Source organism: Mizuhopecten yessoensis, unplaced genomic scaffold (genome assembly GCF_002113885.1).
Source record: "Mizuhopecten yessoensis strain PY_sf001 unplaced genomic scaffold, ASM211388v2 scaffold10343, whole genome shotgun sequence".
Lineage (NCBI taxonomy): Eukaryota > Metazoa > Mollusca > Bivalvia > Pectinida > Pectinidae > Mizuhopecten > Mizuhopecten yessoensis.
This window is the reverse complement of record NW_018408499.1, coordinates 333085-355926: the sequence shown is the minus strand read 5'-3', so window position 1 is coordinate 355926 and position 22842 is coordinate 333085. Positions and strand designations below refer to the sequence as shown.

At 38.1% G+C, this 22842-nt stretch overlaps 1 protein-coding gene across 1 annotated transcript in view; it reads right to left on the bottom strand.

Moving 5' to 3' along the window:
- Nucleotides 1–11008: 11008 nt before the first annotated feature.
- The window catches only part of LOC110460256 (metal regulatory transcription factor 1-like), a 23382-nt gene continuing 11548 nt past the window's right edge, over nucleotides 11009–22842 (bottom strand). Inside the window, exons 4-10 of the mRNA XM_021513073.1 lie at nucleotides 18456–18606; nucleotides 16872–17003; nucleotides 16497–16570; nucleotides 16186–16298; nucleotides 15644–15700; nucleotides 12687–12795; nucleotides 11009–11969 (exon numbers count right to left, since the gene is read on the bottom strand). Of these exons, the coding sequence (XP_021368748.1) occupies nucleotides 11029–11969; nucleotides 12687–12795; nucleotides 15644–15700; nucleotides 16186–16298; nucleotides 16497–16570; nucleotides 16872–17003; nucleotides 18456–18606 (1577 nt within the window). The 3' untranslated portion in view covers nucleotides 11009–11028. The remainder of the gene's footprint in view (nucleotides 11970–12686; nucleotides 12796–15643; nucleotides 15701–16185; nucleotides 16299–16496; nucleotides 16571–16871; nucleotides 17004–18455; nucleotides 18607–22842) is intronic.

Sequence of the window (22842 nt, the reverse complement as noted above, 5' to 3'; positions counted from 1 at the left end):
CTATTACAAAATTTTATATACTGTCGTTAAACTAGCCGATAAAGCTCTAATACAAGAGTGATTTAAATCAAAATGTGTCATTTATATAGAGATGTCAGTTCTAAATAGAAAGTGTCTTCCCACATATAAATGTCAGTTAAAGAGGGTGTCTATACTATAGAAATGTCAGTTATAGCAGGTGTCTTTTATAGATATGTAAGTTAGAGCAGGTGTCTATCATATAGAGATGTAAGTTATAGCAGGTGTCTATCATATAGAGATATTGGTTATAACAGGTGTCTATCATATAGAGATGTCAGTTTTAACAGGTGTCTATCATATAGAGGTGTCAGTTATAGCAGGTGTCCATCATATAGAGATGAAAGTTAGAGCAGGTGTCTTATCATATAGAGATGTCAGTTATAGCAGGTGTCTATCATATAGAGATATTGGTTATTAGCAGGTGTCTATCATATAGAGATGTCAGTTATAACAGGTGTCTTATCATATAGAGATGTCAGTTATAGAAGGTGTCTATCATATAGAGATGTAAGTTATAACAGGTGTCTACCGTATAGAGATGTCAGTTATAGCAGGTGTCTATCATATAGAGATGTCAGTTAGAGCAGATGTCTACCATATAGAGATATTGGTTATAGCAGGTGTCTATCATATAGAGATATTGGTTATAGCAGGTGTCTATTATATAGCGATATCTGTTATAGCAGGTGTCTATCATATAGAGATATTGGTTATACCAGGTGTCTATTATATAGCGATATCTGTTATAGCAGGTGTATGTCTGTTATTCTGCAAACCCATTGTTATATTCATCCCTTAATTCTGTTTATCAAGCTAATATGATTTAGAGCTGAGCTAGTCTGTAGATCTGTTTGTCTTGTTTACTTGTGTACCTGTAACACTTCTAATGTAAACAATTTCACCTGTGAACTACAGCTCATGTGTTCATAAAACTCAACTAAAATAACAACTATAAGCTTAGAAGATGATATTATATTGGTATGTGTTCATATCTCCAGACCCCCTGTAGGAGTATGCATGATTTTATACTAATGTATCTTCAAGATAGTCCCTGCAGCCTCCGACTGGTTGCTGAGGTCAATATTTTCTTGTATAAGTAACATCCATTATGATAAATTGATTGTACTTGAACATGGTTTATGTAAATATCCTACGACAATTTATTCTGTCCTTTCATAATGCATGGTTGTCTTCTCTAAGAAGGTATCTTTTGTAATTTTGTTGGGTTTCCTTGAGAAATAAAATTGTTTCCCAAATTTTAATGAAAACGTTGCATTTTTTTACCTTTGACCTTGAGTTAATGTCACTGCATGTGAACTAATTCTTTGCGCTGTACATCTTCAGCTGGCTATGCAGGTATACAAGTTCTTTAAGATATCTTCAACATTTCAAAATTTACCGCCTGGACAATACTTCAAAGAAAATGTTGACTTATTTGACCTTTGACCCAGAGGTGCAGTGCAATGCACACCTACTGTGGGTGATACAAGCATCTTTTAAGTTTCTTTATCTTTAATGTTTTAACATCTGCAGCCTTGTCAAACATCTGCAGCCTTGTCAAACATCTGCAGCCTTGTCAAACATCTGCAGCTTTGTCAAACATCTGCAGCTTTGTCAAACATCTGCAGCCTTGTCAAGTTCCAATTAGGAGAACAGAAGAATTGAAAGATGCAGTAATGATATACAATATGTCTCTTTTCATTTGAAAGGCAGACATAAACAAGAGGCCCAGAGGGCCTGTATCGCTCACCTGAATATTTAAGCAGTCATAGCAAATATTCTCATTAAATATTATGTTGTGCTACAAATCTGTCACTCGCAAACTTTGTCAGCTCCATTTGTTGAAACTACCAGTCAAATATTATTTTAAGATTTTATGCTTTTTGGCCATCGTTCTTCTTCAAAAGTTGTTTGACATATTTTTCCCTGTGACCTTGTAAGTGTGTCAATTCCTTTTCCTTCTCAAACTTTTATAGCTCTATCCCAAGAAGCTACCAGCCAAATCTTATGAATCCATTCCTTTTGGTTCTTCAGAACAAATCCTTTGAAATGTTGTTGACCTCTGTGACATTTAAGGTAGGTTGAGGTCATTTTAATTTGCAAACTTTGGTGGGCTCTATCCAAAGAAGCCACTAGCCAAATATTATAATTTTCGATTTTTCAGAAGAAGTCTTTTGATGTTTTTGACATATTTGACACCTGTGACCTTGAATAAGGTCAAAGTCATTTTCATTCTCAAATTTTGTCGGGCTCTATCTCAGGAAGCCACAAGGCAAATATGAAGGTTCAACACCTTTTAGTTTTTCAGAAGAGGTTGTTTAAAGAGTTTGACATATTTGATCACTGTGACCTTGAAAGTAGGTCAAGGTAATTTTCTTTTTCAAACTTTGTCAGGCTCTATCCAAGGAAGCCACCAGCCAAATATGAAGATTCTATACCTTTTGGTTCTTCAGAAGAAGTCGTTTAAAGAGTTTGTCATATTTGACTTCTGTGACCTGTAAGCCGGTCAAGGTCATTTTCGTTCTCAAACTTTGTCAGGCTCTGTCCCAGGAAGCCACCAACCAAATATGAAGGTTACATAATTCTTAGTTCTTCAGAAGAAGTCGTTTGAAGCGTTTGACATATTTGACCCCTGTGACCTTGAAAGCAGGTCAAGGTCATTTTCATTCACAAACTTTGTCAGGCTCTATCCCAGGAAGCTATCAAACAAATATAAAGGTTCTATACCTTTTAGTTCTTCGGGAAAAGTCGTCTAAAGTGTTTGACATATTTGACCCCTGTGACCTTGAAAGTAGGTCAAGGTCATTTTCATTCGCTAACTTTGTTGGGCTCCTACTAAAGGAAGCTTTCAATCAAATATCATGGCTCTATGCCTGTTCATTCTTCAGAAGAAGGCATTTAAAGGAAAAGTTGACCGACGACAACGGATGGACGACGGATGCCGCACCATGACATAAGCTCACTTGCCCTTTGGGCAGGTGAGCTAAAAAGAAGGTTCCTTCTGCCCATTCTGAGTTCCACTCCACCATCCATGGATCAAATGAAGAAATATTGGTCTAAATCCGTCGATATCTTTCAAAGGAGGTGTCGTTTGAAGGTTTTGCACTAAGTGACCTTTAATATTAGTCCCTTATTGAGTAGATTCTCATCCTCTGCATCTCAAGATCATTTACGATATTAGATCAAGTTTAAATAACGATTTTCAGATGTTTTTGAATGTGTCAAGTGAGCCCTGATGTCTTCGCCCTGCAGCACCTTGAGAGCAGGGTCATCCCCTTTTTTGACCGCAGATTTTGATCTTCGTCATCTAAAGATCACTTACGAATGTTGATCAAATATGAACACAACACCCACACAGGTGCTTGATATACAGTATGCCAAAAATGAATGACACTGCATCATACAGGTGATGCCAGGGACCGAAAAGCTGGATATCCACACTGGTCTTAACTTCTGTTGAAACAGAAAGTGACCTCTGAGTTTATAAATTTAAAAATAAAGAAGAATATTGGTACATTACAAATTAGATATTTTGTCAAGTGTGTATAGTATGAAATGTGTCAAAACTCAAAAGAGATAACTGTGGCTATAAATGTTGCGGCAAACCTTAGGGACTGAGAAATCCACCAGCAGACTCTAACATTCGATTTCACAGGAGATGTCTTTTGAAGTTTTTCTTCTATGCGATCCCTAATGGCCCAGCCGGCAGCCCCCTATTGGTAAGTTTTTGAATGTTAGTCAGAATTCAACGATTATAGTTAAGAGAAAATTTCTTTCCTATTTTTGCACCAAGTAGCTCCGAATAGCCTGCCCCACAGCTCCCTATGGGGGTCTGAGTGACAAAGATGACAACTAATCTGTGTAGGCATAACCTTTGTGTCCAAATAACTGTTGAAGTAACTGAATAACTGTTATCACGGAAAATACCGGGTTTATATTTCACCTTACACCGGTAGGTGTCTTATATAGAACACTGGTTGACCTATGTAGGTAGGTCAACCTCGTTCTCCATTTTCGTGCTATTTGTAGAATAGCTAAGATATCAATTCAACAGTTTTCATATTTGATTCAATTAAAAGCAAACAAAACAAAAGCCATTTCTAAAATGCTCCATATTTAATACGATTATAACATGATTATGCTATGAGAGAGAACGGTGGTATCAGCCAGGATACGTTACAGTGATAACATATTGTGTCGATTATACAGATATTCACCATCAGGACAGTTAATATCAACTAAAGCTTTATCACATCAATCTAACAAATACAACAGCCAAGTGTTACACTATACAAGCTCGTCTGTCTTCTTGTACTTCCTTTAAAAAAACGTGGCACTGACTAGTCATGTTTATACCTGCATACTTGCCAACTCTCCCGATTAAGAAGGGATCGACATTACCGATTTTGGACGCTTTAGTTTAGTGTCTTCAACCTGTGAATTTGCTAACTTATTCCTATATTCCAAGATCTAATGATTCCATATTAAAGAACGACTCAAAATATGTCATTATAAAGGGTTATTTTGTCTCTAGGGGTGTATACATACACATTCTATTTATGTTTTAATTTTGAGCATGCAGAATCTCCCCATGGAAATTTCGCTTTGACCTCAATTTGACCTTTGATCTTGACCTCAATTACTATAATACACCTTTCAAGACCATATCTCACTGGACAATCAATCCACTAACACCAGGACAACGTTGTTTGTAGTTTAACTTGGGTTATAGAACTGAGCAAAACAACCAGTATTTATAGCCATTGGAAAAACATTGATGTTGATAAGTATTGATATTAAATATACATGTATAAACCATTGCGTCTTTGGTGAACCGTGAAATATGGGAAACAAAATTATTTTTGAACTTTTTTAACAAGAACAAATTTGCCATAAATAAGATAATATAAATAATATGCACAACATTTTCACTCAATAACCTATTAAACATTTTAATCAAGATGATATGATGCAGGTGTTATATATATAAGAATTGTTAGAATCAATATTGATCTTATAGACGTATACGTATACATACAATGAGACAAACACACTGTACAAATCAGGTAAAGTCAAGTGATGGTCGAAACAAAGGGCTCCTTCTCATAGACAAACACACTGTACAAATCAGGTAAAGTCAAGTGATGGTCGAAACAAAGGGCTCCTTCTCATAGACAAACACACTGTACAAATCAGGTAAAGTCAAGTGATGGTCGAAACAAAGGGCTCCTTCTCATAGACAAACACACTGTACAAATCAGGTAAAGTCAAGTGATGGTCGAAACAAAGGGCTCCTTCTCATAGACAAACACACTGTACAAATCAGGTAAAGTCAAGTGATGGTCGAAACAAAGGGCTCCTTCTCATAGACAAACACACTGTACAAATCAGGTAAAGTCAAGTGATGGTCGAAACAAAGGGCTCCTTCTCATAGACAAACACACTGTACAAATCAGGTAAAGTCAAGTGATGGTCGAAACAAAGGGCTCCTTCTCATAGACAAACACACTGTACAAATCAGGTAAAGTCAAGTGATGGTCGAAACAAAGGGCTCCTTCTCATAGACAAACACACTGTACAAATCAGGTCAAGTCAAGTGATGATCGAAACAAAGGGCTCCTTCTCATAGACATCATAATGGGATAAATGGTCTATACATACAACTAGAAATAACTGATGGGAGTTTTAACATACATTATACACGTATAACAGGATTAATAATGATGTTAAGTTTGCTGACAAATGTATTTAAACTGCATTTAGTTCTCATTCCTATCCGATATAAATGTCATCACGTCGGCAAACTCAGTTCAGTACATTTAATATTACTTCATGTTGAATTTGCCTTGGTCTTGTTGGCATTCATATTATAAATGAATACTAAAACAATTCAATTCTAGTATTTACAACCTTCATTTTAATGGCCTAGTTGATTTCTTTGTTACCTTACAGTTCCAAAGCTTATTGTTGATGAGAAAACAATTCCTTGAACAGCCAAGAGCCAAACAAAAAACAATAATGATGACGTCAACAAACAGCTCTTTGAACAGACAGCTGATGTGAATGCCATTCAAATATAGTAGATAGATAGTCTACAGAAAAGTTGGTAAGACAACAGTTATTATCTCAGTAAGTAATGAAATCAAAATTATTTCATAAACACATATAGAATATTTTTTATCAAAAGTTAAACTTCACTTCCATCATCACAACAATAACTAATAGATGTAATATTGAAAATTTATGATTGATCAGCATTCGAAAATAGAATTGACTGGAAAATTGATCGTGAATGACTGAATGTGCCAATATTTATTTCATTAGGCAATTATATAAACAGACCTCGGTAATGAGAATAATCAGGAGTTTCACTGTAAGACAGAAACTATCACACGCTACCTAACATTAAATAAAAGTACACTTAACGTTCCTCTTCAGACTCTCGAAGTGATACACTTTTAAATACATACATGTATAGGTCTGTATAAAACCACATCATCCAAGCACGATATTTAGATATCACAATTAATATTCATTCAGCAAACTTTATAATAAAACAAATGTTAAGCTGGGTAGAGGTTTGCCACCGTCCAATCCCCTCACCAGGAATAAATATTCACCAGGAAATATAATCAGACATTTTTTGAAAGCCTATCATACAGCAAGTGAACTTCTCAATTGTTGGAGACTCTGGGGCTCAGAATGTACCACACATCAAGGTTAGAGACTCTGGGGCTCAGGATGTACCACACATCAAAGTTAGAGACTCTGGGGCTCAGGATGTACCACACATCAATATCAGAGCCTCTGGGCCTCAGGATGTACCACACATCAATGTTAGAGACTCTGGGTCTCAGGATGTACCACACATCAATGTTAGAGACTCTGGGGCTCAGGATGAACCACACATCAATGTTAGAGACTCTGGGGCTCAGGATGTACCACACATCAAGGTTAGAGACTCTGGGGCTCAGGATGTGCCGCACATCAATGATAGAGACTCTGGGGCTCAGGATGTACCACACATCGATGTTAGATACTCTGGGGCTCAGGATGTACCACACATCAATGTTAGACACTCTGGGGCTCAGGATGTACCACACATCAATATCAGAGACTCTGGGCCTCAGGATGTACCACACATCAATGTTAGAGAATCTGGGGCTCAGGATGTACCACACATCAATGTTGGAGACTCTGGGGCTCAGGATGTACCACACATCAATGTTGGAGACTCTGGGGCTCAGGATGTACCACACATCAATATCAGAGACTCTGGGCCTCAGGATGTACCACACATCAATGTTAGAGAATCTGGGGCTCAGGATGTACCACACATCAATGTTAGAGACTCTGGGCCTCAGTATGTACCACACATCAATGTTAGAGACTCTGGGGCTCCGGATGTACCACACATCAAGGTTAGAGACTCTGGGGCTCAGGATGTTCCACACATTCATGATAGAGACTCTGGGGCTCAGGATGTACCACACATCGATGTTAGATACTCTGGGGCTCAGGATGTACCACACATCAATGTTAGAGAATCTGGGGCTCAGGATGTACCACACATCAATGTTAGAGAATCTGGGGCTCAGGATGTACCACACATCAATGTTGGAGACTCTGGGGCTCAGGATGTACCACACATCAATATCAGAGACTCTGGGCCTCAGGATGTACCACACATCAATGTTAGAGACTCTGGGTCTCAGGATGTACCACACATCAATGTTAGAGACTCTGGGGCTCAGGGTGTACCACACCTCAAGGTTAGAGACTCTGGGGCTCAGGATGTACCACACATCGATGTTAGATACTCTGGGGCTCAGGATGTACCACACATCAATGATAGACACTCTGGGGCTCAGGATGTACCACACATCAAGGTTAGAGACTCTGGGGCTCAGGATGTACCACACATAAATGCAGATGGGTACATTTGTTTATATTCGCTTTAATCCACAAATAACATAATTAAAACCAAAACCAAATGAAACATTAGTGATAAGTCATTAAAATGAGTTTGATGAACAAATCGTGATCAATAAATAATGCTTTTAGACATTGTAAATATCTTAATAACTTACTAAAGGCAGTGTTTTATCAAAATTGAGGAAGGGAAGTATTTTCTTTTCTTTAAACCAGAAATTATTCAAATGAATCGCATATTAAGACAAGGTACAAAACAGTCTAAGTTTATAATGAAATTTACTGGTAATGTATATTTGATCACCATTTATTAAAAATCACTGACCGGGTATATCATAAATGTTAACCAAGTACACAATAAATGTTGTCTAAATGCACAAAACTTGATGACCACATAAACCAGAAATGGTGACAAAGTACATGATAAACCTTGCCAAGAACACAATAAATGGTGACCAAAAACAAAATGATGACAAAGAACTCAATAAATGTTCACCAAGTAAAAAACAGGAGATAAATAAGGGAATAGTAGTTTGGAGTACTCTGTCAAATTAACAAGAGATATGGAGAGGAATCTTGGCGCCCACCATCATCAGATTTCCATTAGTTCTATGCAAGTTTGATCATTTTTCTTCCTTTCTCTTATCTCTTAGATTCATAGTCTTGTGACAGTGAATGCATCTTTTGATGAAAAATTCATACAACTAAGTTTGAAAGCGTCCTATCCAAAGTTAAGTCAATATTTACTTCTTGAAAATAGCAATAACATACTTGAACTGTCAAAGTAATACATGCACAATTAAGGACCACAAAGAACCTATATACATGTACTAAATTTGAAAAAAAAGTGTCTAGTGGTTTTTTTCTCAGAAATAGCCATAACAATCTTGAACTGTCCCAATCAAAAATGGCTGCCCAGCGGCCATCCTGGTTTTGCAATCAGTCTCCAAAGTAAACATGACTGCCTGGTAGCCGTCTTGGTTATTTTTCAGTCTCAAAATGAAACATGCGCAACTATAGACCTAGGGTAACCTTATGAATCGGATCCATTTGGCATTTTTTGAGAAATAGTGGTAACAAGAATTGTTTAAGGATGGACAATAGGTGATTTATTCAGTCCACCATCATCAGATGGTGAGCTAGTTATATTGCTGTACCTTCTCCTACGTCAATGTCTGCCTCAGGTGATCAATGTCTGCCTCAGGTGATCAATGTCTGACTCAGGTCGGGCAGCATGTCGAGTGCCGGAGTGGTCAGTGGTAAGTCGCTCAGGTCAGGCAGCATGTCGAGTGCCGGAGTGATCAGTGGTAAGTCGCTCAGGTCGGGCAGCATGTCGAGTGCCGGAGTGGTCAGTGGTAAGTCGCTCGGGTCAACAGCATGTCGAGTGCCGGAGTGGTCAGTGGTAAGTCGCTCAGGTCAGGCAGCATGTCGAGGGCCGGAGTGATCAGTGGTAAGTCGCTCAGGTCGGGCAGCATGTCGAGTGCCGGAGTGGTCAGTGGTAAGTCGCTCAGGTCGAGCAGTGGTAAAGTCAATGATATGTGGTTTCCATACTTGAATCATAATTTCAAGTTTTTGAGACAGTTTCAAAACCCACCAAAATACCAATAAACTTAATAGCAAAATATATAGCAAGATCGCATCAATGAAGTCCTAAACATTTCAATTATTACCTGGGAAGTGCTGACATAATTTAGTAAGGGTGATAACGTATAAAGGAATAATTGCAGGCAAGGCTCTTGCTACAGAAGTTGCACCAGTTGGATTAGCTTGGGAAATGCCCTATTCAGACAAATCTCGGGGCCTGTAACAGTGAAACTGCTCTCATTCTCAAACTCTGATTCTGTGCTCAAGCCTTATTTCTTGTTTCATCGATAAATTTCACATTTTCTAAACAATTTGGAAGAATTTCAGAAAAATTACAGCCATATACTATTTTCTAGTGTCTAGTGGGTTTTTTCTCAGAAATAGCCATAACAATCTTGAACTGTCCAAATCAAAAATGGCTGCCCAGCGGCCATCCTGGTTTTGCAATCAGTCTCCAAAGTAAACATGACTGCCTGGTAGCCATCTTGGTTATTTTTCAGTCTCAAAATGAAACATGCGCAACTATAGACCTAGGGTAACCTTATGAATCGGATCCATTTGGCATTTTTTGAGAAATAGTGGTAACAAGAATTGTTTAAGGATGGACGATAGGTGATTTAATCAGTCCACCATCATCAGATGGTGAGCTAGTTATATTGCTGTACCTTCTCCTACGTCAATGTCTGCCTCAGGTGATCAATGTCTGCCTCAGGTGATCAATGTCTGCCTCAGGTGATCAATGTCTGACCCAGGTGATCAATGTCTGACTCAGGTCGGGCAGCATGTCGAGTGCCGGAGTGATCAGTGGTAAGTCGCTCAGGTCGGGCAGCATGTCGAGCGCCGGAGTGGTCAGTGGTAAGTCGCTCAGGTCGAGCAGTGGTAAAGTCAATGATATGTGGTTTCCATACTTGAATCATAATTTCAAGTTTTTGAGACAGTTTCAAAACCCACCAAAATACCAATAAACTTAATAGCAAAATATATAGCAAGATCGCATCAATGAAGTCCTAAACATTTCAATTATTACCTGGGAAGTGCTGACATAATTTAGTAAGGGTGATAGCGTATAAAGGAATAATTGCAGGCAAGGCTCTTGCTACAGAAGTTGCACCAGTTGGATTAGCTTGGGAAATGTCCTATTCAGACAAATCTCGGGGCCTGTAACAGTGAAACTGCTCTCATTCTCAAACTCTGATTCCGTGCTCAAGCCTTATTTCTTGTTTCAGCGATAAATTTCACATTTTCTAAACAATTTGGAAGAATTTCAGAAAAATTACAGCCATATACTATTTTCTTTTTTCCACTTGGACTGTTTTACTTTGACACATTATTTAGGTGAATAACAAGAAAGTTTTGAGCACATAATTCATGCTTGATTGAGCATGAGAATGGTTTCATGAATACAGACCCAGGAGTTGTACTAGTAAAGACTAGTCTCAGAGTTATACCAGTCAGTCTTAGGAGTAAGTCTTGTGAAGTGAGTCATATTCGCTAACTTGATGAAGACACTGCCACTGGTAACGCTACTGTAAGTTGATTGGAGTCTATTAAATCGGATGCCATTATGACTTGAGTGGATTCCTTACTTCTTGACTGTTTGCTATCCTTAGATCCAGGTGACAGTGCCACAGTAATAGGGTTCACTGGGGTTATGGTTATTGGTATAGCTGTGTAGGAACCTCCTGCTCCCTGATCTGGTGCAAAGCTTGTACGTTTATCGTAGGCATCATCATCCTCCGAACGTTCCTTCTTACAGTCACACACAATGGTGATAGGAGGGAGTGTGGTTGGGACAGTGATGTTCTGTGAGGTTTGGGGCAGTACCACTCTGGCTTGCTGATCTGACTCCTTTCCATTGCTAGTAATCACTCGAACAGAAGGCACTACATTTCTTGATGGGACTCCTATCACTGGACCTCCGACTACAGACTGGCCAAGGTTTGCCACAGAGGGAGCGACCAACTGAAGTGCACTCTCAGACTGAAGCCGTGGCCCATCGGGTGTGTTGGCTATTACCTTTGTGATGAGGTAATGTTGTACAGTCACAGATTGCTGGGAGTTATCGGCCTTTGGCACAGACTCTGTAGTGGAGGGTGTAGTACTGCTGTCAGTGGCGGGTATAAACACTTGTACCACTGGCGAGTCCTTGTCAGCCTGTATCATAGAGATGTTACCAGCACCTGTGATTGGAATGGCTTCAACGGTCTGTACTGGAGTATTGACCGGGTTTGTGTCTGGTATGGCTATGACAGGCACAGGAGCCTCATCTGTAGCTTGTAAAGAGTCGTGAGCTAGGGGCTGGGGCAGACTGATAATGGGCTGCACACTGTACACCTGTTGTGACTGGTCTCCTGTGTCCCCTGCCACTATCATGGTTCGTTGCTCTACTGTCCCAAGGACTGTGTTCCCCTCCACATGCATACTTGTCAGACCTGCCAACAAACAAAATCATTCAGCAAGAAATTTTCATTTAACAAAAAATATAACTTCTCTAAGGGTATACTAGTATTTACAATTACAACAAATGTAAATTGAGTGTAACTATTATACTTACAGTAAGCACTGTCTTTAAATATGCTGGTATGATACAGCATTTGATACCGTGACCTAATCTACTAAAACACATTTTCTACAGATTGTAACCCATCAAAAGTCTAATGATACTTCTACAGATTGTAACCCATCAAAAGTCCAGGATAATTCTACAGATTGTAACCCATCAAAAGTCTGATGATAATTCTACAGATTGTAACACATATAAAGTCTAATGATAATTCTACAGATTGTAACACACCAAAAGTCTAATGATAATTCTACAGATTGTAACACACCAAAAGTCTAATGATAATTCTACAGATTGTAACACACCAAAAGTCTAATGATAATTCTACAGATTGTAACACACCAAAAGTCTAATGATAATTCTACAGATTGTAACACACCAAAAGTCTAATGATAATTCTACAGATTGTAACACACCAAAAGTCTAATGATAATTCTACAGATTGTAACACACCAAAAGTCTAATGATAATTCTACAGATTGTAACACATATAAAGTCTAATGATAATTCTACAGATTGTAACACATCTTCATCATCTCCCAAAATAAAATAATACAGTGTTTACTCCTACTGTAGTAGACCATACCAGCAGTGTCTGATGTGTCAGTGGCTCTAGCGGCATCGTCGTGGTTGTAATCGTTTGCGATGGAGTTGAGGAAGTCCTCGATACTGGTGCTGATGTTACTGTCTGGGTTCTGTTACAAAATATAGACCAAACATTTAATCTGTACAAACAAGGACCAATCATAGTTTTTGTTACAAACAGGTACAAATGATAATTATCATAGTGAAGTTCATGAATGGGTTTATGTAGTTCAGTATGGATTATTCCATTAAAATTTAAAGTGGGATCAATTGGTATGCAACAGAGGTTATTATTTTGTTGTTTGAGCCTCTGCTTGGGGGCGAACCTGGGACCTCCCATTTCGCTCTCTACTGAATTATCTAAAAAGAAATTCTCCCTAGCTAAGTCAGGCCAAATAACAATATACCTGTGCTTCCCTTTTCCCAACCGACCCTATTTTTTCATGCCGGCCCTAATACATTGTATTGGGTTTGTCATAGTCACTGTGATGCATTTATTAGCCATTTAATTGTTTTAAGTGTGCATATAATTTGCTATGAATTTTATTAGCCTGGGCTCGTGGTCAGTTTCTGAGTTTTATTTGAAAATAGCGACTAATTAAGTAGCCTAGATAATTGTAGTTATGATATAGGTTGGGATTAGTGTGACCATCTGTAGTCTAGGTGGCGGGAGTCCAGTCTGATGTCAGTGTTAGCTGATACTGACACTCCCCACCCAGTCAAATTTAGCAGGATTAATTTATGGCCATTTGAACCTAGTCATGCAGGGGTCAAATTTTAGCAGGGTTTCAGCAGCATCAACAATTTCAATGTAGCAGGATTTTGCTAAGGGACAAAATAGTAAGGTAGTTTAGCTTGTGGGTCAAAGGAGAGTTGGGTTGGGGAGTTCGAGTTAAGGAGTCTTGAGGATCGAAGGAGGTTGAGTTACAAAAGAGAATGTAACACTGGTGACCATCAGTGGAGTTTGGATTACTGAAAACTAGTGCCAAGCAGTAGGGAAGCCAAGCAGTAGGGAAGCCAAGCAGTAGGAGGGAAGCCAAGCAGTAGGGAAATACATAGGTGTAACATAGTAAATACATAGGTGTAACATAGTAAATACATAGGTGTAACATAGTAAATACATAGGTGTAACATAGTAAATACATAGGTGTAACATAGTAAATACATAGGTGTAACATAGTAAATACATAGGTGTAACATAGTAAATACATAGGTGTAACATAGTAAATACATAGGTGTAACATAGTAAATACATAGGTGTAACATAGTAAATACATAGGTGTAACATAGTAAATACATAGGTGTAACATAGTAAATACATAGGTGTAACATAGTAAATACATAGGTGTAACATAGTAAATACATAGGTGTAACATAGTAAATACATAGGTGTAACATAGTAAATACATAGGTGTAACATAGTAAATACATAGGTGTAACATAGTAAATACATAGGTGTAACATAGTAAATACATAGGTGTAACATAGTAAATACATAGGTGTAACATAGTAAATACATAGGTGTAACATAGTAAATACATAGGTGTAACATAGTAAATACATAGGTGTAACATAGTAAATACATAGGTGTAACATAGTAAATACATAGGTGTAACATAGTAAATACATAGGTGTAACATAGTAAATACATAGGTGTAACATAGTAAATACATAGGTGTAACATAGTAAATACATAGGTGTAACATAGTAAATACATAGGTGTAACATAGTAAATACATAGGTGTAACATAGTAAATACATAGGTGTAACATAGTAAATACATAGGTGTAACATAGTAAATACATAGGTGTAACATAGTAAATACATAGGTGTAACATAGTAAATACATAGGTGTAACATAGTAAATACATAGGTGTAACATAGTAAATACATAGGTGTAACATAGTAAATACATAGGTGTAACATAGTAAATACATAGGTGTAACATAGTAAATACATAGGTGTAACATAGTAAATACATAGGTGTAACATAGTAAATACATAGGTGTAACATAGTAAATACATAGGTGTAACATAGTAAATACATAGGTGTAACATAGTAAATACATAGGTGTAACATAGTAAATACATAGGTGTAACATAGTAAATACATAGGTGTAACATAGTAAATACATAGGTGTAACATAGTAAATACATAGGTGTAACATAGTAAATACATAGGTGTAACATAGTAAATACATAGGTGTAACATAGTAAATACATAGGTGTAACATAGTAAATACATAGGTGTAACATAGTAAATACATAGGTGTAACATAGTAAATACATAGGTGTAACATAGTAAATACATAGGTGTAACATAGTAAATACATAGGTGTAACATAGTAAATACATAGGTGTAACATAGTAAATACATAGGTGTAACATAGTAAATACATAGGTGTAACATAGTAAATACATAGGTGTAACATAGTAAATACATAGGTGTAACATAGTAAATACATAGGTGTAACATAGTAAATACATAGGTGTAACATTCACCGAGGCAATCAGGAGATCTCCTTCTCCACAAAACAAAATAAAATAAAAAAATAAAATAAAATGTTTTCCTACCTACCTACCATATTTTTTTGGAGCCGAAACAGGAATCTCATATATTTTTATTTGGTCTCAGTAGGAAGTGGCTAGTATTTTACCAGTGTGATATGTATAATAGGCCATTTCATCCCCAGTCAAAAGACCGCCATGACAGTTTTACAACCAGGATTAACTATAGGATTTGTGGAGTAACAGTCAGATCAGTATGACCAGTTTGATGATTAAAGACTTGAAAGACCGGAATAAAGCATTAATGACTAGGTTTGTGGATTAACAACCCAATTACACAATTAACAATGTTTGAATGCATATAAGTTCTTCCTTTTTCACATACTATATCCAATGTTAAACAGATCTAGACATCTCTTTGGTTGTCCCATTATCAGTACAAGTAAGTACCTGGTAACTGTCATCGTCATATGATGTAGCTTGGACCCCTGGTGTTTCCGTCTCCAGCTGAATGGCATTGGACAGAAAATGATCAGGACACATGAAACGTTGCAGTGAAACAGTTTACAATATTAGATGAACAGATTCATTATGATAAAGCTATTTGGTCATCTGTAGCCACATTATCACATACATTCTAAACTTGTAAACTATAACAATAGACTCAGTATTACATATCCTTATGACACAATTGGAGTCATTTATCAGAACCTAACCTGCCAGGAGCTTTATAGTGGTCAGGAGTAGGGTGCTAAACTTTTGGTGCCCACAGTGATGAAAAAACACTCCATGAAAGTCAGAGCTATGTTAATTAAATTAAAACCACGCTATCATGACCTCCAAAAGTCTTATTACATTTTTTAGATTTTGTGTCTCAATAAAAAAAATGTGTCCAGGTATGATGCAGTCTATGGATAGATGAAAGGACAGAAGTCTGGACAGAAGTCGACAGAAGTCTGGACAAATGGGTCTGGAGTGGACTGATCTATTACCTCTCCATCCACACCGTCCGCCTTGGCGTGGCGGGTCATGTGTGACTTTCGACTGTGATTGGTTGTAAAAGCTTTAGCACATCCGTCCTGAAGACACGAGAATGGTTTCTCTCCTGTTAACACAACCAGACAGTTCTGTATATATCACGGTTCTACTCCAATCTCTCACAGAAAATTTATATATTTAAGAGATATCTTATACAATCTTACAGTAGATGTTAGGATTTCATCTTCTTTCTTTTTAAATACATCAGACAGAACATGTGAATGACTGTATCCCTGCTGAGACGCCATACAAGTGCATTAATTACCTGTGTGAGTTCGATGATGGGTTTTTAAATGGTGACTAGCAGCAAAGGCTTTGGCACACCCATCTTCTTTACATCTATAAAATATAATACAACAATTATAGCAACTCTGACCCTGATCATTGATCTAATACTTTCTCTAAAACTGTTTCCCTTACCCCATTTCCTTAAGCAACCTATGAATTGATCTGAGTAAAACTTCTTAACACAGGAAACTTTAACATAATGGGTATATAAGGGTACATAATGCCCAGTTATATGTAGAATTTATATACAAAATCCCCAAACAACATTTACTGGTCACAGTTTGGATCAAGATGACAAGTAAAACAAACCTAAGATAAAATCATGACATAAAGGACAAACCTGATCACTTACACAAATGGTTTTTCACCGGTGTGAGTGCGAATGTGTTTTCTAAGGTCACTCAGTGTAGTGAAGTATTTTGTGCAGCCATCTTCTTCACAGTTAAACGTGTTCCCAGAGTGGATCCTCTGATGTGCTCTCAGTCTACAAAAACACCACATGTTATAATGTGAGAATTCTAAAATACAGGATAACTTCACAACTGTTTAGGTTAGCAAGTAACTTGACAATAGGTCAATTATCAAGAGGCTACTAGTATTGCCCACCTGTCTTTTGTTCGTAGTATTTCCCACCTGTCTTTTGTTTGTAGTATTGCACACCTGTCTTTTGTTCGTAGTATTGCACACCTGTCTTTTGTTCGTAGTATTGCACACCTGTCTTTTGTTTGTAGTATTGCCCACCTGTTTTTTGTTTATAGTATTCCCACCTGTCTTTTGTTCATAGTATTTCCCACCTGTCTTTCGTTCATAGTATTGCCCAATGTCTTTTGTTCATAGTATTGCGCACCTGTCTTTTGTTCATAGTATTGCCCACCTGTCTATTGTTTGAAGTATTTCCCACTTGTCTTTTGTTTGTAGTATTTCCCACCTGTCTTTTGTTCGTAGTATTTCCCACCTGTCTTTCGTTCGTAGTATTTCCCACCTGTCTTTTGTTTGTAGTATTGCCCACCTGTCTCTCGTTCATAGTATTGCCCACCTGTCTATTGTTTGTAGTATTGCACACCTGTCTTTCATTCATAGTATTGCCCACCTGTCTTTCATTCATAGTATTGCCCACCTCTCTTTTGTTTGTATTATTTCCCACCTGTCTATTGTTTGTAGTATTTCCCACCTGTCTTTTGTTTGTAGTATTTCTCACCTGTCTTTTGTTTGTAGTATTTCCCACTTGTCTTTTGTTTGTAGTATTTCCCACCTGTCTATTGTTTGTAGTATTGCCAACCTGTCTTTCATTCATAGTATTGCCCACCTGTCTTTTGTTTGTAGTATTTCCCACCTGTCTTTTGTTTGTAGTATTTCCCACCTGTCTTTTGTTCGTAGTATTTCCCACCTGTCTTTCGTTCGTAGTATTTCCCACCTGTCTTTTGTTTGTAGTATTTCCCACCTGTCTATTGTTATCGGAATGAGACAACAGGTTATATGTTTCCACTGCTCAACACCATTGTTACCATCTCTACTGCTCTGTGAGGGGATGGAGGAGCCATAACAGTTTGGACTAGGTACCAATTTGTGACCTTTCAAAGACTAATGAATGGGAGTGGGGGGAGGTTGTTGGGCATGCACATTGTTTCAACAACGCTGAATCCCATTTGCCCAGTGATGCTTCAAACATATTTGGTTCAAATGCCTTCACTGAATATTGAACTGTAAGTCAAATATCTGGCTCAATCTCTTTCAGGGCTTTTAACAGACCCTTGAGAGTATATTTTTGACTTCCCAAAATGAGCTTTGGCTTTTGGATTTAAGGAAAAATCTTATCAGCCATTTAGGTGGTGCAGGATTTTAAAGGAAATAGTTGACGGACATATGATGGAGATAGTTGTAGATAACAGGGTATTACCTGTATAGGGTGTTGAAGGACTTGATACCAGGCTATTACCTGTATAGGGTGTTGAAGGACTTGTGACATTCCCTCTGCTCACATTCGTACGGCTTTTCCTTTGTGTGTACTCGTACATGGATTTTGAGACTGTAGGAGGTGAGGAAAGACTTGCCACATGCAGCTTCATTACAGACAAAGGTATACTCACCTGTGGATAGGTAAGATAAACACCAGATTTAACACACTAAAACACGTACATACATATATACTAACATTTCTATTCAAACACTGATTATAAAACAGAAATAATGATCTCTAATTCAAATTTGCCAATAACATATCCGCAATAACATATTTACTGTGAAGGATCAACAAAACATTGAAAATGTTCACTTGTCCTGACCTTAACTCTACTACCCTTTAGCCATATACGTATACATGTACCATCATGCGGAGTGGCATATTTACCAATTGTTGATCTGAACCGAAAAGAAAGTCTAACACTAGAAATTGTCATAGACAATTTGACGGGTTTTCATGATTGCTAGTTACACGTTGACACTTAATGACAGTTTAGCTTAAACAATATCCAAGAAGAACACATGTATCTACGAATTTTGGTCAACATTTGACTGGCTCAAAATGTAGTTGAAGTCGAAAATGTCCCAGCGAATCAGATGCCAGGGTGGCCATCTTGGATTTTCTGATCGGCATGAAATGTAACAACACTTGTCAGAGCCCTCAAAAGGATCAATTGTACCAATACGGAGTCAATCGGTGCAGCCGTTCTTGAGAAGAAGTCGAAAATGTCCCAGTCAATCAGATGTCAGGGTGGCCATCTTGGATTTTCGGATAGGCACATAAAGTGACATCACTTGTTCGGGACCTCATAGGGATCAATTGTACCATGTAAGGAGTCAATTGATGCAACCATTCTTGAGAAGAAGTCGAAAATGTCCCCAGCCAATCAGATGCCATAACTTTTTAAACATTTGACCTTTGTGACCTTTATAGTCGTGGTGGCCATCTTGAAAATTCTAATCGCTCCAAAATTTAACAACGCTTCGTAAGGGCCCTCAGAGGAATCCATGTACTAATTGTGGTGAAAAATTGCAATGGCAGAATTGGAGAAGAAGATTGTTGAAGTTTGATAAAATTTGTCAGCTTTTCAAAAAGATCACAGGCAATAATGAACACGTCATATGATACAGGAAATGTTTCAGAAACAATAAAGATATCAAATTGATCGGATGGTAATTAACTATTGATTACCAAAAGGATTTTTCAAAAAAGGTGAAAAATGAAAAAGTTTTCAAAATAGATGACCTTTGACTCAATGGGGAGGATTTAAACTTGACCTTTTTCCTCTTTACATGGCATGAGCCAAAGTTAGCCCCCGACCACACTCTATTCATATATTATAACAAAAACACAGTTCTATTTATATTTAAGGATATATGACTGTTTTAAAAAGGTAAAAAATATCGCTTTATAGGTCATGGCGGCCATATCAAATTTTTGATGTAGTTGAAAATACTTCAATGATCTCCAGACCATGACCTACAATATGTCAAAATATCAAGGATATACCTGCTGTCATTTAGGAGAAAAGGCTGTGACAAGATTTGTGTAGAATAATAATAATGATAATAATTAATAATAAAAACATAACAAAAACAATAGGTCTTTTCACAAACAGTGAAAAACCCTAAATACTCCCCACTGTGGCTACACATAAGGATGTCTAAATATAGATGCTGTTATATTGATTTTCAGGTCCCTGTGTCCCCGTCTAGGATGGTCATACAGTATCACTGGTACACGTACCAGTGGATGTACATGTATTGTTACACAGTACCAGGGGTCTAGGAAGGTCATACAGTATCACCGGTACACATACCAGTGGATGTACATGTATTGTTACACTGAACCAGGGGTCTAGGATGGTCATACAGTATCACCGGTACACGTACCAGTGGATGTACATGTATTGTTACACTGTACCAGGGGTCTAGGATGGTCATACAGTATCACCGGTACACGTACCAGTGGATGTACATGTATTGTTACACTGTACCAGGGGTCTAGGATGGTCATACAGTATCACCGGTACACGTACCAGTGGATGTACATGTATTGTTACACTGTACCAGGGGTCTAGGATGGTCATACAGTATCACCGGTACACGTACCAGTGGATGTACATGTATTGTTACACTGTACCAGGGGTCTAGGATGGTCATACAGTATCACCGGTACACGTACCAGTGGATGTACATGTATTGTTACACTGTACCAGGGGTCTAGGATGGTCATACAGTATCACCGGTACACGTACCAGTGGATGTACATGTATTGTTACACTGTACCAGGGGTCTAGGATGGTCATACAGTATCACCGGTACACGTACCAGTGGATGTACATGTATTGTTACACTGTACCAGGGGTCTAGGATGGTCATACAGTATCACCGGTACACGTACCAGTGGATGTACATGTATTGTTACACTGTACCAGGGGTCTAGGATGGTCATACAGTATCACCGGTACACGTACCAGTGGATGTACATGTATTGTTACACTGTACCAGGGGTCTAGGATGGTCATACAGTATCACCGGTACACGTACCAGTGGATGTACATGTATTGTTACACTGTACCAGGGGTCTAGGATGGTCATACAGTATCACCGGTACAGGTACCAGTGGATGTACATGTATTGTTACACTGTACCAGGGGTCTAGGATGGTCATACAGTATCACCCGTACACGTACCAGTGGATGTACATGTATTGTTTCACTGTACCAGGGGTCTAGGAAGGTCATACAGTATCACTGGTACATGTACCAGTGGATGTACATGTATTGTTACACTGTACCAAGGCAAATACACATAGCATGCTTTACTTTAAATCGTCATTGCTTACGATATATCTTTAAACAGATAAAAGACCTCATGCTGCCTGTTACTATAGTGCTCATATGGATAAGGCAGATTGTGAGATTTAAACAATATTTTTTCCAGAAACAAAACTATCAAATTTGAAGTCTAAGCTTTTAATTTTCTATAAGGCTGTGAGATAATCATTTCTCCCACCCTTCACAGGTTCATTCCCGTTTTTGGTAGGGAAAAGATAAACCTGTCTTGATCTACCTCGATCAAGACAGCTGACACGCGCTATTACGTCACAGACAACGCACTTCTATCACCATGACCTGTGACCCTGTGCACTTTCAGCAAAAACGATTTCATCATCACCTTTTACACACATGTAATACACATGTAAACAAACACTGTATAATGGCAAGCTCAACATCCCGACAATTCAAAATAGGCGAGTGTGTTACCGTAGGAAGAAATGGTGAAAAGGGAAGAATTGTAGATGAAGTTAAACCATTAGGAACGTATGTTATGTACAAAGTGCAATTATTTGGTAACGGTACTATCGTTACATCGTCGAAGCATGAATTGGTAAAAGGGCTAGCAGACGACGAACTTGAGTTTGATATGCTTGATTTTGATGTGAGCAAATATCTGAGTGAAATATCCCATGCAGAAACAGAGGCAATGCTACATGAGTTAGAGCAGGGACAATCTGAATCAATGTTGACCCCCCGACGATCACATACAACCCTGCGTTGCTGGGAGATTTGTTAACATGGACGAAAATGACTTAAGAAACTTTGTGGACCAAAACGAGAATATTAACACGAAAAAGAAAACTCTTTGTCATATGAAACTGTTTGAACATTTTCTGAACGACGTAAACGAATTGCGCCAAATGCACCAAATCCCAACTACCGAACGCGATTCGCACCTTTCAAAATTTTTAATTTGTGTACGACAGAAAGATGGTAGCGAGTATCAACCCAGTTACTTAAGAGGGATGCTTGGCTCGTTTGAAAGGTATTTAAAACGTCATAGATATGGGTATAGTTTGATTTCCAGTCATCAGTTCGCAGGCACGAGAGAGGCGCTCAAAACCAAACAAAAAGATTTAAAAAAGAAAGGAATGGGGAATAAACCAATGGCAGCGGATGTTATCACCGATTCTGAAATAAATACTTTGTATGAGACAAAACAGCTAGTTAAAGACACACCTGAATCTCTGCTGAACACCGTATGGTTTAACAACATGCTTCATTTCGGGATGAGGGGAGGAGATGAGCACAGACAGTTATGCTGGGGTGACCTAAAACTTGGATATGACCAGGAACTTGAAAGAGAATTTTTACAATTTAACGAAAGACAGACAAAAACACGGACAGGTATAGACGTTACAAACACAAGGAGTACAAAGCCAGCAATGTACGCGGAACCCGGTAGTGACAAATGTCCAGTAGAAACGTACAAAGCTTACAAGGAAAAGCGACCTGTCAATTTTTGTGATGACGAACACCCATTTTACCTCGGTACGGTGACGCACAGCAAAACTCCCCACC